Source organism: Caloenas nicobarica, chromosome 2 (genome assembly GCF_036013445.1).
Source record: "Caloenas nicobarica isolate bCalNic1 chromosome 2, bCalNic1.hap1, whole genome shotgun sequence".
NCBI classification, from domain to species: domain Eukaryota; kingdom Metazoa; phylum Chordata; class Aves; order Columbiformes; family Columbidae; genus Caloenas; species Caloenas nicobarica.
The window spans coordinates 63,146,023-63,161,811 of NC_088246.1; the positions used below are offsets into that span (position 1 = coordinate 63,146,023).

Here is a 15,789-nt window from a genome sequence, read left to right on the forward strand (position 1 = left end):
GGGAGACCTTATTATTCTGTACAACTACCTGAAAGCAGGCTGTAGCATGGAGGGTGTTGGTCTCTTCTCCCAAGTAGCAAGTGATAGGACAAGAGGAAACGGCCTTAGGTTGTGCCAGGGGAGATTCAGATTGGATATTAGGAAAAATTTTTTCAAGGAAAGGGATTGTCAGGCATTGGAACAGGCTGCCCAGGGAAGCAGTTGAGTCATCATCCCTGGAGGTGTTTAAAAGATGTGTATATGAGATTCTTTGGGACATGGTTTATTGACAGTGTTAGCTTAACAGTTGAACTCAATGATCTTGAGGGTCTTTTCCAACCAAAATGATTCTGTGATTCTACAGTAAAGATAAATTATATCCCTCTCCTAAAAGGTCCTGTCTCCCTGGACAAGCTTTGCCTTCAAGCAAACATTGGAGTGTTTATAATGCAAGGTTATGCTCTGTGGATTGCTCCCGGCTCAGAAGCCGCCCAGCACACAGTACACCTCACCTTCACTGTCACTCGATCAAGTGCATGCATGATTCCGGCTGTTGAGGAATAAACATCCATCTCTCCCCTCCCATTTGGTGCCAGCTCAAGTGCTTGTTGAGGTCCTTGCCTGAACGGCAAGGGAGACACTATGAATGCTAGGATGCAAGCCAGTAAATCTCCAAGGACAGAGCCAACAGCCCCTAGACGATCTCAGAAACACACACATAGCTTCCTGACTGACTCAGATACTGCACTGCAAAAGAACACGTGGACATTCCATAAATATGTTTGCATATAGTCAGGCAATAATATATGTGATATTGTGTTAGATTACCAGAGACATATTGTAGCGCATTAATCTATCTGGTATAATTAATTATCTGCATATTTCTAAATATGTTCCATGAGATGTGAGTTTGCCACTGGCAATTCTTACTGATTGTAAAAGTCAGATGATTCTTTCAGTGTTATCTAATACAGGAATTGATTCAGCAAAGCAATTACATTTGCATATTATCTGTGATTCTCTCTCTGTACAGCAAAGCACTGAATCAAAATCTTCACAGCGTTGCCAGCCCACACATGTATCTTACCATGAAATAGGCTGTAGAATAGTTGGTATTTTAATTTAAAACCCAGCTGCTGGAGTCATGTATTTATGAAGAACTTCTTTTTTATTTTTACTCCTATAAGTGTATCCAGACTTCATAATTAGGGATATGTAAACATTAAATGCTAATATTCAGAAAGCAATTGTATTTTTTTTTAAAGTGTGAATGCGTGATCTTAAAAAAGAATCCTCATAACAATTGCTCTAAGAATTTTTTTTTTACAGTTTTAAACATAAAGATATAGTTAGCCATGATGCATCTCCTCATAGTAGATATCCAGACTTTGACGTAGTCTCTAATCTTAATAAAGCAAGCCCTGACTTTTCAGTGCCTGTAACAACTACATTTGGGAAGAAGATGTACCAGCAGACATTGGTTTTGCTAAATAGTTTTTTGTAATACCTGATTTCACTGTGTCCAGCATTTAAAACCTGTTATCAAGATTCAAACACTGATTAGTCTCAAAAAATTAATTACAGAATACATTTAGATATGTTTTATGTATATGCTATTGCTGGATCATGCTCTGCTCATACTGAGAGGCTTTTCAATGAAAATTAGAAGGCTATAACCTTTTCCTTTTTTTTTTTTTTTTGAACAAGTAAGCTACTAACTTGATTCCAGGTCTCGAAGCACTTAAAAATACAACCAAAAAATGATGGCCAACTCTTCAGAAAACTCCAAGGGGCTCAGCAGTACTGATGCTTCACTGGGAAGAAACATGAGTGTTCAGTGGTGTAACAGCATCTATATCATTTATCTGTGATAAACAGAATCCAGCCCATTTTGTCAGTACATAGGTGGCAAAGTACTTTACAAGATACACTGGATGTTTCACTAGCACTTAAGGTTTTGGAGAAGTGGCATGGGGGAAAGGGAGTGAGTTTTTTTTTTGTTGGTGAGTTGCTTGTTGAGTTACACTATGAAAAACAAAACAGCTTACTGGATAATGAACACAATAGCTGTTGCATTCAAACCACAGTAACCTGTGTGTAACCTGGAGTGTACAACCCAATAACCAGCTACATGCTATATTACAGGTTCACCAGCAGATGGAAGTGAAGTACACCTCTTGGATCATTGCCTGCATTGAAATTCAAAGAGAGTTGTAAGGTCTTTTACGCTGTTCTGGCCAAGTAGAGGGAAAAAAGAGATTGTTCCTATCATCATGTGAAATGCTGTGAAGGAGAAAATTTTACTTCTTCAACAAAAATATGTGCAAATATGAACTGTGAAGTTATCAAAACACTTCGAGTTCTAGCCACAATTGTTATGAGGAACAGTAAGGCAATACTTAATAAGGCAAAATTTGATAATGTTCCAGTGTGTTATTTCCATATTTCATGCGCATATGAGAATACAATAGAATAGAATGGAATGGAATGGAATAGATTTCAGTTGAAATGGTCCTACAATGATTATCTAGTCCATCTGCTTGACTACTTCAGGGCTGACCAGAAGTTCAAGCATGGCATTAAGGGCATTGTCTAAGTGCCTCTTAAAACACTGACAGACATATGGCATCCACCACCTCTCCAGGAAGCCTGTTCCAGAGCTTGACCACTCTCTCAGTGAAGAAATGTTTCCTCCTGACAAGGCTGAATCTCCCCTGATGGATGCAGCTTTGAGCCATTGCCAAACAACATGGCACTGGGTACCTGGGAGAAGAGCTCAGTACCTCCCCCTCCACTTCCCCTCCTCAGAAAGTTGGAGATAGCAGTGAGATTGTTCCTCAGCCTCCTCTCCAAACTAGACAAACTCCAAGTCCTCAGCCACTCCTCACAGGATGTGCCTTCCAGCCCTTTTACCAGTTTTGTTGCCCTCCTCTGGTATTTAAGTACCTTCACGTCAGTCCAGAACAGCACACAGTACTCAAGGTGAGGCCACACCAATGCTGAATGCAGTGGAATAATCACCTCTCTTGACCAGCTGGTTATGCTACATTTGATGCACCCCAGGATGCAGTTGGCCCTCTTGGCTGCCAGGGACACACTGCTGACTCTTGTTGAGCCCACTGTCCACAGACTCATTTCTTCAGGGCTGCTCTCCAGGCACTACTCACCCAATTTATACTTGTGTCCGTTGTTACTCCATGCCAAGTGCAAAATCCAGCATTTGGACCAGTTAAATGGAATCCCATTAATCATTGCCCAGCGCTCCAATCTATCTAGATCCCTCTGTAAGGTATCTTGTCCCTCAAGAGAGTTAACAGCACCTCCCACTTTGGTATCATCAGCAAACTTGCTAATAGTGCATTCAAGCCCAGCATCCAGATCAGTGATAAATATATTGAACAGAACTGGCCCTAGAATTCAGCCCTGAGGAATGCCACTGGTAACTGGTCACTAGCCATACATAGCCCCATTCACTGCAACCCGTTGAGCTCTGCCCTTCAGCCAGTTCTTCAGCCAGCACACTGTCTACCTGCTCATTTCACGGCTGGACAACTTGTCTGGAAGGATGCTGGGAGGGACAGCACCCAAAGCCTTACTAAAATCCAGAAAAACTACATTCACCACCTTCCTTTCACCCACTATCCAGGTGACCTCATCACAAAAGGATATCAGATTGGTTGAAGACTTTCCCTTTGTGAATCCATGTTGACCATGCCTGATAATTGTATTATTCTTTAAATGCCTTTCAACCTTACCCAGTGTAATCTTCTCCGTAATTTTCCCAGGAACTGAGATTAGACTAACAGGTCTGTAGTTTCCTGGGTCTTCCCTCATACCCTTCTTGTATATTGGAATAACACTGGCTAGCTTCCAGTCAGCAGGGACTTGCCAAGAACTCAGGCAGACGATCAAGAGGGGTCCTGCCATAACACCTGCTAGGTTCTTCAGCACTCTGGGGTTAATCCCGTCAGGCCCCATGAACTTAAGAACATTCAACTGATACACCTGGTGCCTTACAATTTCAGTGTCCACAAATGGAAAGTCACTGTTCCCACAATCGTGGTCCTCCAACTCAAGAGATTGGGCAGCCCAAGGTCTGTCAGTATTACTAAACACTGAGGGGAAAGAAAACATTGAATGTCTCCACTTTTTCCTCATCTCTATTAGTCGGCTGACCACCTTCAAGAAGTATCAGTCCAGTGGTTTCTTTAGACCTCCTATTGCTATTAACACACTTTAAAAAAGCCCTTCTTGTTGTCTGACACAACACTGGCCATTTGCAACTCTAATTGTGCTTTGGCCTTTCATGTCTTCTCCCTGCATGCACAAACCACCACTCCTGCAGCTTGGCCACCAAACAAAACAGTTCATCAGTCTAGTCACACCTCCCAGAAGCTTGCTTGCAATTGCTTTCCACCTCTAAGAATATTCCTTTGCACATCCCAGAGCTGGAATCTTGGGTGGTTTCATGCCTGAACAGGAGCTCTGGATGTGTGGCTGCATTGGTTCTAGCAGGTGCTAGTATGCTGGTTTGACTGAAAATGAGTTAATTTTCTTCATGCATTTAGAAACCTTTCTTTTTCATAGCTAGCACGGTCATTATTTGGACTTAGTTTGAGAACAAGAAGATAACATCCTGGGACAGAGTTAATGTTTTTAATCGTTCTGGTCTGAGAGCCAAGGACATTCTGAGTGCTCTGCCGACAGGTGTGAGGCAGCAAGGAAGTGGGGCATGGATGGGGCAGAGCTTGACTGACATCCAGACTGAACAATAAGAGTATTCCATCCCGTTAGCGTCCAGGTCCAGTGCAGAGTTTACAGAGATGTAAAGCGGAAATACAAGCAAAGTTCCATTATATAGTGTAGGCATCCTGTAAACAGCCCCATAAATGATGCTACTGACCTTCACAATGTTATCAAAGGTCTTTGCCTCATGTTCCCATAAAGGTCCTGGAGTTGGCTAATTACATGAGAACCTGAGCTATCAGTTTTAAAAATAAGCACTATAAGATCTATAAAACAAACAATTCCTGTTTTCTTGAGGCTTCATAATTTTGCAGTTCTCAGGCTCAACAATTTGTCAACAATGAGAGTTTTATATTTTCCTTAATGACCTGTTTATATCTAGATCCTCTACTGCACTTTCAAAAGTATTTTCAAAATTTCCCTATTTTACTGCTATTATTTCAACCTAAATGTAAGGCAAATAAAAGTCTTAAGCCATCTAGAAATAAGAACTAGCAATGCTGATGGTATTTAAAAAAAACCCCAAAAACACAACAGAAAAACAAACAAACAAAAATATTAAATCCCCATATATTCTCCCTCTTCACCACAACCCACTTTCCCCAAAACCCATGCCTAGTTCTGTAGCCTCCTTCTTTCTAAGGCTCACTTTACATGTTTTTCCACAGCATACCCTACTGCTAGTTCCCTCTTTAGGCATGTTGCTCTCTCTCTCAGCACAGCCAAAAGGACCTTGTAGATAGTGGCAAAGTTTCTCATGGGTTTAAGGGCACAAAGCCCCATAAGCCCACACACTCCTTAACACTGTTGGTTGCAGCTTGGTTTAAAATCACCATGCTCAGGACTCAAGCAAGCCTTGGGCAGGCCAAGCAGTACTCCCTCCCCTGATGTTGTCTAGGCCAGGTACCAGTGGTGGTGCCTAGACTCTCTTGTTTCTGTACCTTTTGGCTGGGGTGGGTACTCAGCCAGGGCATCCAATATTGATGAAGAGCCTGATCATGGGAGAAGCTTGGACCCCAACTGAAAGACCAGACGTATGTGGAGGGTGTGTTGATCAAGGATACAATGCAGCAGCGTTAGTGGTCTGGGTTATAGCTTTTCTCATGCCCTACTTCCTCTTGTCTGACATGAATGCAGCAGGAAGACAAAGTTCCTCATTTCTCCTTTCTCTTTTTCCTTTTTGTCATGAAACAGCCTTTATTTTACTGGGTCGGGGAGCCTGTGTGTGCCTGTCTATTGCAGCACAGCCCTTCTTAGCCAGCTCCAACCACCAGAGAATCCTGCCAGTTCTTAGAAAGGGCAAAAAATGGTAAATCCATTTTTCTGGGTTGTATCCTTGAAATGTATCTGGAAATATTGGGCAAGCTGGATTCCTCAGAAATAAAGTTTTGATAAACTATTTCTCCTATTCCTGAGCCAAAAAGCACACACACGTATTCACTTGGACTATATGAGTGAAACTGGAGAGTGTTAAACCATGACTGCTTAAAAACTGGTTAAATCCCATCATCCTTAAATGGTTCTGGAATCTATACAACATGTACAGAGAGATAAAAACAGCTCCAGAGATACTAAGTCAATCTCAGGTACTGCCATTAAACACAGGAGGAACTGGTAAAGATAGGCCAAGGTCCTGATTTTTCAGGTGCATAGCCCTACAAAATCACTACCACGTCAGAAACACTCATAAGTTTAACATAGTATTAATGTTTACAGGCCCACTACTCAAGGGATTTATCAACGACATCGAGCATGTCTAGTTTATAGACATGAACTTGAGACTGGAATTTTCCTTGCAGGAATCTAGAGTTTTATACATGACTAATCATCATACCCCCTAAAAAAAAAAAAAAAAAAAAAAAAAAAAAAAAAAAAAAAAAATCACCGAAGTCTTGTGAGACACTTAGCATTGTTTTTCTCTTACAGTGGTTCCAGCCATTTCAAATTCACATAAGATTTTTCTCTCTCCAGCACTTTCTAAAAATCTTACCTATTACATCTTCAACATAGTGCTTTAGTTGGAAAGTACGTTCACACTTAGATAACCTTACTGAGAATGCAGACCTTACACAAGGCCTTTGTGTGATTACGCACACAGGAAAATGTATACATAGACTGCATGTGAGCCAGTGAACTGGACCAAGGTTCAGGCATGAATGTAAAGGTATCCCAAATCTAACAAATTTACCAGAGGTAACAGGAAGCAAAATTCTAGCAAAATGAGGCATAGGAGTCTTAAGTTTTCATGAAATGTGACAAAATATTACCATTGCAGAGATACAAACCATGTTTGTTCCACTTATTCTGAGGTTCCAAGAAATAACCCAGAACAAATAAAATCAAATATCAAATCTGTACGTTCTACAGTTAACTAGACAATGCAAGATCAAATATATATTTGAAAGAAACAAATTCATATCCACAAGTCTCAGTGCACATGTGTAACATACTACTGGTTTGTCACTACATGATCAATACCACTTTTGCAATTTTTTAGGTAACTGCCTTCTGTGAAAACAGACTGACACGTTAAGCCAGTTTTCCTCATCCTTCACAGACTTCTAAGTGCTATTTCAAATGCCTGGCACTTGCTATGGAAAGAGACTAAAGTGGTCAGAAGTTGTCTGAGTGCTCCCAAGTTACTTTCAGGGATTGTTGTCCTTCTGGGTCACTTGGAGCAAAACATGCTTATATGTAAGAATATGGCTGTGAGTTTGCTATAGCACTCAGTTATATGAATGAATTTGAACGATGTTCATATGCAGGGAGAAGTTTGTGTGCTGGGAAGCTTCCTGCTGAGTTCTGAGGGCCTCCTCTCACCACTTGCGTGTCCCAGGTATAAATACCTATCATCCCCTGCAATGGGAGTTTCACATTAGCTTGTGAACAAAAAGGCTGGAAAGTAGTACTTCAATACATAAATCAACCTAGTCCTGTTTATTTTTACAGCTGGATTATTCTACTGTAGTAAATGTAAGCACACAAATGTATTGGACCAATTCCATTCCACATTTTGATCCATAATGCATTTCATCCAAGTTTGTTTTCCTGTATTTTCTTTCACACCTGCCAGCTGCTTTACAAACAGATCACTACTTGTATATAATACAGGTGGCAACAGGAGAAAGGCCTAAAATCAGATTTAATTAGGTGGGACAGGAATAGGTGTAGATGAAAAAAAAAAATATTTGAGGACAGTATGTACATAATTTTGGAAAAAAAGTAATAGTTATGTAAAAAATTAATCCTGCTTGTTCAAATACTCTTGAAACAACTCTTTACCAAAGATTTTAGAAGATTTTTACAATGGTGAAAATGTATTTTAATGATTTTAAAGGCTTATTTTTAAAAGGAATTTGAGGTGAATTCATTTTTTAAGGCTGCTTAGATTACTGGGAGGGCACAAGCAGTTGATTGCAACCTGAAACAGCTTCCATGTAACACTGCCAAAATTGCATAGCTAAGAAATCTTTATGGAGCAAAGCACCAGCTGTTTGTGGATCATAGAGCCACAGATCATAGAATGGTTTGGGTTGGAAGGGAACTTAAAGATCATCTAATTCCAACTCCCCTGCTGTGGGCAGGGACACCTTCCACTAGACCAGGTTGCTCAATGCCCCATCCAGCCTGGCCTTGAACACTTCCAGGGATGGGACATCCCCGACTTCTCTGTACAACCTGTTCCAGTGTCTCACCACCCTTATCATAAAGAATTTCTTCCTTATATATAATAAAAATCTACCCTCTTTCAGTTTAAAACCATTATCCCTCATCCTATCGCTATACTCGCTGATAGAGTCCCTCCCTGTCTTAGCTGTAGGCCCTGTTTAAATACTGGAAGGATGCTATAAGGTCTCCCTGGAGCCTTCTCTAGGTTAAGCAACCCCAAGGCTCTCAGCCTGTCCTCTTAGGGGAGGTGCTCGAGCCCCCCACCCATCTTCGTGGAGTCAGAATGGCTTCATCAAGGGGAAGTCACACTTGATCAGCCTGATAACATTCTGTGATGAAATGACTGGACTGGTAGATGTGGGGAAAGCAGTGGACATTGTCTTCCTGGACTTCAGTATGGCTTTTGACACTGTCTCCCATAACAGCCTCATAGACAAGCTGTTGATGTAGGGGCTAGGTGAGCAGACAGTGAGGTAGACTGAAAACTGGCTGAACAGACAGGCCCTGAGAATGTGGATCAGTGGTGAAAGGTCTCGCTGGAGGCCAGTAACTAGTGGTGTACCCTAGGGGTCCATCCTGGGTCCAGTCCTGTTTAACATCTTAATCAATGACCTGGATGATGGGGCAGAGTACACCCTCAGCAAGCTTGCTGATGACACAAAACTGGGACGAGTGGCTGGTAGGCCAGAGGAACATGCTGGCATCAAGTAGGACCTCGACAGGTGGGAGAAAAGAGGTTCAACAAGAAGAAGTGCAAAGTCCTACACTTGACGAGGAACAACCCCATGCACTGGCATATGCTGGGGCCCAACCAGCTTGAAAGCAGCCTTGCAGAAAAGGAGCTGGGGGTCCTGGTAGACACCAAGCTGAACATGAGCCAGCAATGTACCCCTGTGGCAAAGGCTGCTAAAGGTATCCTTGGCTGTGTCAGACCATGTATTGCTCGCAGGTCAAAGGTGATCCTTCCCATTGCGGGTGAGGCCACACCTGGAGTACTGTGTCCAGTTCTGGGCTACCCAGTACAGAGAGACATGGACATATTGGAAAGAGTCCAGTGAAGGGCCACGAAGATGATTAATGGACTGGAGCATCTCAGGAATAAAAGGAGCAACTCAAGAACAAAAGAAGAGTTTATGAACTTTGGAAGAATGGGCAGGCAACTCAGAAGGACTACAAGGATGCTGTGAGGTTATGCAGGGAGAAAATTGGAAGGGTCAAAGCCCAACTAGTGCTGAATTTGGCTACTGCCATAAAAGGCAACAAAAAATGTTTCTATAAATACATGAGCAACAAAAGGAGGGCTAAGAACAACCTCCATCCTTTAGTGGATGCAGAGGGAACATAGTGACAGAGGACAAAAGGCTGAGGTACTTAATGCCTTCTTTGCTTCAGTCTTTAATAGTAAGACCAGTTGTGCTCCAGGTACACAGCACCCTGAGCTAGAAGACTGAGAGAGCTGGGACTATTCAGCCTGGAGGAGGCTCAGGGGATCTCTCTAATGTCTATAAATACCTGAAAGGTATTTATACGGAGCCAGGCTCTTTGCCATGGTGCCCAGTAACACAACAAGCAGCAATGAGCAAAAACTGAAACACAGGAGGTTCCCTCTGAACACCAGGAAATGCTTCTTTTAAGGTGATGGTGAGCAAGCACTGGCATGAGTTGCCCCAGGAGATCATGGAGTCTCCATCTCCAGAGATATTCAAAAGCTATCTGGACATGGTCCTGGGTAACTGGCTCCAGATGTTCCTGTTTGAGCAGGGGGGTTGGACTGGATGACCTCCAGAGGGCCCTTCCAACCTCAACCAGTCTGCGGTTCTGTAAATGTTAGAATATTAAAACTGGTACAAACATTTGCGCTTTGTGAAATACATTAAATGTTTTCAAAGGAAGTTTTGATATCTATTGCAGTGACATGTAATGCAAATCTCTTCTCAGTTATTCAGCCAGATCCTTAAATTCCCTAATAGCTCCCCTTTGCCCTCTTGGTAGTCTGCCAGACTTGCTAAGTCTCCTGCGAGCTTCCTGTTTCTGACATGCTTTTGAGAACTTCTTTAGCTATTTGCCCTCATAAATTTCCTTTGTGCACATTGCCTGATGTAGTTTACACTATTGTAACCTTTGCACTAGGTGTCAACAGCAGAAGCAGAGGAGGGGTTTACTCTGCCTATCTCATGGGCCAAGTTTTCTTGGGTTCCAAGAGTTTTCTAATATAAATATTTTTAAAAATCACAAGGCAGCTGCTTGTGCCCCTTTTAAAGATTCTGGCTGTTCACTTCAGGGTCCCTCCAAAGAAATGATTTATTTAACTGACAAAGAGTAGAAAACACCAGGCCTCTGCACCCTTTCAAAAACCAAAAGGTAAGGGCCGAGTGCTGGCTTGTTTAGCCTTGCCAAAGGAAGACTGAGGGACACCAGGGGGGTCAGATCTCTTGCTATAAATACCTCAGGGAAAAAGCAGTTATTCATGCTAAGAGACAATGCTGGCATAAGAACAACTGCATATAAACTAGCTGTGAATACATTTAGGATGAATACTGAAAGCAGATTTTCATCCACTGGAGCAAAGAGACTCCAGAGCAGCCTTCGGAGAGGAGCCATAGCGGCACACATGTGCACAATGGCATCCGAGTTGAAGAACTAGCATTTAACAGGAGACTGCTCTCTGACACAGATCCATAATTCATTCTGATAAAAGATGAATACTTTTCATGAATAACTCTGTTGCATAACAACTCTGTTTATGCCCATGCATAAACCTCATGATGGCGTGTAGGGATGAAGCACACTGAATGAAAAATTCCTGTCAGCCTTTGCCTTACAGAGAAGGCATCAGCATGATATACCAGAGCCTATCAGTCTCAGAAATAATCTTGATAAAGCATGTATATAATTCGAAATTCAATGTGTGGCTGATGTGCAGATTTTGTACTCAGAAAGCGATGCAGGGATGTCAAACTCATTTTCACTGGGGGACACATCAGCCTTGCGGTTGCCTTCAAAGGGCCAAATGTAATTTTAGGATGGAAAATGAGTTTGACACCCCTGAGCTAGGGCTTAGATTTCTCACCCCCCTCAAGCTCCACTGGAAGTCTTTCCACTGTAGTCACTGCGGAGGCACAGTTAAATGGTTACAGACATCTCAGAAAGTGACATCACATGTTCTTCTTACAGTGAAATATGCAACAATGGATAAATGCAGTTTTATATCATTATAATAGCAAATTAATTAGGAAAATCATATGCTTTAACTAGACTTGAACCACTAACAAACTCATATGAAGTCAAGTCCTTCAAAGAAATCTTTTAAGAAACAAAACTAAGTCTGTTTCAGCATGCAATCTATCCTTACTTCACCAAGAAGGTTTTGCTCATTACCTAATTTTCAATGCCAGAAGTTAACTTTCTTTCAGAACAGACTGCCCTGTAACACTGTATGTGAAATTTCACATTCATAATTTTATTATAATCTGAATAGAGGCGATATTCAAAGAGCAGAGAAAATGACTATACAAAGAATTTATAGAACATTCATTTTTATGTACTGGAGACCTTTTGATGCTTTACAGTTTCAAGAAAAAGGCAAAAATTTTCACCAGTAGGTAAATCCAAGAAGGAAACACTAATGTTTTAATGATACTGTTGGATATAAGGAATCCATTTAATTAAAAACATGGCTTTTAGCATTTTAGTAGTTTAACACTGTACAATTATAGTAGTACATTTACTAAGCAGGTTAATAGGAGTCTGGTTAAATACATGTGTCAACTTGCTGCCATTAGTTATGAAACTGCATATACACATCTACTAAAAATTTTGAAAGAAAGTGCTGTATTAACTATTTAGTCTTTTATTTGCCATGAACGTAAGTTTTGTGAATATCTTTCTACATACACTACACAATGGTACACACTGAATTATTTTGCTTTGTGCATTTTTTAGTTAATCAAAAAGCAAAAGCACATGGCAATATACCATCCAAAGGAATGCATAGTAGAAAACCTCCCTTAGAAGCAGGCAACTTCTTTTTTCCGCACATACCAAGTAGAGCTGAACTCCCAGGAAACACCACCAAGAGTGTCAGCATTCAATTCCTCATGCTCTTGAATTTAGTGGGTCTTGGGAAAACATGAAGAATAAAAAATAAGACCATGAATGGAAATGATAGTACATGTGGAAAAAACCTCCACTTTATTTTCAGCCCGAAGGCCAACCCTTGGTGTCCAACAAGACACACTAAAATTTAAGTATCACCTACAGAAGTGAAGAACTGTAGTAAAAAATACCTCCTCATTTCAATGCTCACAACACATCAGATTTAAGTCTAATTGAGGCTTAAGTTTAACAGAGATGTCAGCTGAAGAAATTCACATGCCCAAATGGCTGACTAGGTTAAGCAACTCCATTCTTGGTGCATCAAAAGAATACTAAAAGGAAACTTGTCGTCACATGTTTCAAAAGGATCAAAGCTCCTAAAAGTAAGAAGTGCATTCTTTCTTGGATGGTACATAAACATCATTTAAGTAGTGTAACTCTGTGTAAGAAGAACAGAATTATTTGGTACAAATCAGAGGCACTTGCCTTTGTTGCTTCAACGGTAGCTACCATGCTTTGGATTGCTTTCACCCTTCTACACACATCCAATGCTCACTGCTACTAATACACCACTTCCTGGACCAAATACATTAAACTTCAAATCTTTTTTCTCCCTCTCCTGTCCCCACGCTCCTTTTAAAAGGTATAAAGTTATTTCTACAAAATTATTACCCAAATAATTTGGAAACATTGGCTATGGTCACCGAATAAGGTTTCCATGATCCTAATATTTTAGGTAATAGGAAGAAAACTATTAATAAAAAACCCAGATGATAATTTATACAGAACGAACAGTTCAAATTGGTGGAACCTTCTTACCATATAGATCAATTGGAGTTTCCCACTCCATTTAACCATTATTTAGTAAAAGTGGATAAAAGGATTAAATGCTTCAAGTGGGTATAGTTACTAGTTAATCCAGTGCCTCAGGCATCAGCATGCTGAATTCAGCATGTCATTTTATTCCTCAGGTTATTAATGTAATGTTGACAGTTACACATCAAAGAAATAGAGGCAATGAAACTTTTCAGCCCTATCACTGCACCTGCTTTATTACCGTCAGTTCTGATATGGGAGTCTAGTACTGCTCTTTTTGGAGATAATGGGTATTACACAGTAAACCTCAGCAGTTTACCTTCTTCATGAAGGCTTCCATAGTAATCTGCTGCATCAATTTCCTGTAAAGCTAACTAGCACTTTGTTATGCATTTAAAATATCAATGTGTTTAGAAAGACACAGAGATATGTACAAGTGTGATGGTTGCAGAAATTATGACACAAATACTATCAAGAAATGGGACAGAGTAGCAAAATAAACCTCATTCCCTTTTGGATTTCCTGACTCAAAGAATTAATTAAAAAATTATAAACCAAAAACAGTATCTACAGACAAAAAAGCCAAAAAACCTTCAGGCTCCAATAAAAAGGGGGCCAAAAGAACCCACAAATATAATTACGTATTAGGTAGGGGAACAAATGTTACTGCCAAAACAGTATTGTAGAGACAAGAAATGGGAAGTATGTCACTGTAAGACAAAAGTCAAAATATGAGACTCTATGGTCCATAGTAAGGCACAGGCTATACACACTTTCGGAAAACAGCACTAAAGAGGCAAAGCTCAGCAATGGTCTAGTTTAAGAATATCCATATGACATATCAAGATCTGAGATCTACTATAAATAATCTGGAACAGGTAAAATATATAAGTTATAAAATTTTCTTTGCTTTTCCCTCATTTTTATCCTGTAATTATTAAAATACAGAATCTTCCCTGCTTAGTTCTCTGTATAAAAAATAATAATACAAAAAAACCCCATTACAGAATAGATTACCATGCAACCTTTTTTTTTGTTCTGCCACCTCTGCCCTATTTGAATTTTTTCAAACTAAACCAGCCCAGCCTTCTTAACACTAAATACAGAGCAATCTCCCCATATATTCCACATTGCCACTCCTTTCTTATCAGAAATCAACTTGCACAAACCTTCTCTTCACCTGCATCTTCCCCTTTCTCCATTCAGTTCCCATCACCGATCACATAAAGATGAAGGGAAGAGCAAATAGTCTTCCTCAGACCATCATTATCTTAAGAGCATGTTTGCAAGGCCTATAGCTACCACTGATGCAACTATGGCAAGTGTCTTTGTGGAGGTTATACAAAATGTATTCTGCATAAAAAGTAGCACAGCCTAGTGAGTATTTCTGCTCCAATAAATGATGCGAAACAGCATGTGAGAATATATTAGAAACCCTTCAGGGGAAAAGTTTTTCATTTATGCTTCATTCAGGTATGGGCTATATAGGTTTGGGTGGCACTCAGCTTCTTCTGTCTTTTGAAGTAAAAACAAAGAAATAATGCTTTGTTAAGTCAGAGGCATCTTCAAAGAAAAGGCTGAACTCTTGCAAACACAATGCAGATAGACCGTCCTCTGCTTTCCTTCTTGCGAATGACAAGGTTCAGACATTGCTGCTGAATATGCTTTCTCCCTCTCACAGTGCTTTCCTTCAGTGAAGAGCTCTGAGTCAAGGATAGAAAGGCATCAGATCTTCTTCAGGGATCCAATCATGACCTTTGATACAAAGTTCACAATGGCACTGGCAGGTTGCTCTGGATCATGCTCTGCAAATAGGTGGCATAGGTTGTCTGTAGTGCTGCCTTGCTTCCTGGCAACGAACCCAAACACTCTGCAAGGGCAACAATCACAGTGTATCAGAGAACAGACAGACAGACATTGCCTCATTTCATAAAGCAAAAAAAGATACTGCAGAAACCAAAAGCACAAAGACGACCTGATCTGTTCTGATGGACAAGGTCCTGTGTGATTGCTCAACACAGTGGTCCAGATGCACCAGCCAACTCAGGAGCTCCTGAGTGGCTCAAAATCACCAGAATCAGCGAAGGAGACTATCCTCTTCCTTCTCTGTCTATATTACATCCTGTACTACTTCTGTCAGAGACATGCTGCTAATCCTGGGGATATATTTAAATATATCTGATTCAATACTACTGTTCTCTTATCCACCTTGCGGGGTGTGTGGTGTGTCAAGAATTGCCTTAACAGAGGTTTTGATGGCCACACGTCTCAGTGGACAGAGTACTGGAAACAGAACTTAAGCCATCTACTCCTGTTCCTTTCCAGAACCCAGTGCCTGAACTCTCTCTGTTTAGGTTTTTTTCTTTTGGTAAAAATGGGCCCACAACATTTGCATTCAACAGAAAACACTTTGCAATCCACTGGTAATTATATGTTTATGCCACACGCTTGTATTACTAAGAGCATTTTCATCTATGTGCCATG

At 40.7% G+C, this 15,789-nt stretch overlaps 1 protein-coding gene across 11 annotated transcripts in view; it reads right to left on the reverse strand.

Annotated features, from left to right (window-relative positions):
- Window positions 1–11,317: 11,317 nt before the first annotated feature.
- The window catches only part of TNS3 (tensin 3), a 232,857-nt gene continuing 228,385 nt past the window's right edge, over window positions 11,318–15,789 (reverse strand). For all 11 annotated transcript variants that reach the window (XM_065627357.1, XM_065627356.1, XM_065627355.1 and 8 more), the window contains one exon: window positions 11,318–15,175. In XM_065627357.1, the coding sequence (XP_065483429.1) occupies window positions 15,031–15,175 (145 nt within the window). In that variant the 3' untranslated portion in view covers window positions 11,318–15,030. The remainder of the gene's footprint in view (window positions 15,176–15,789) is intronic.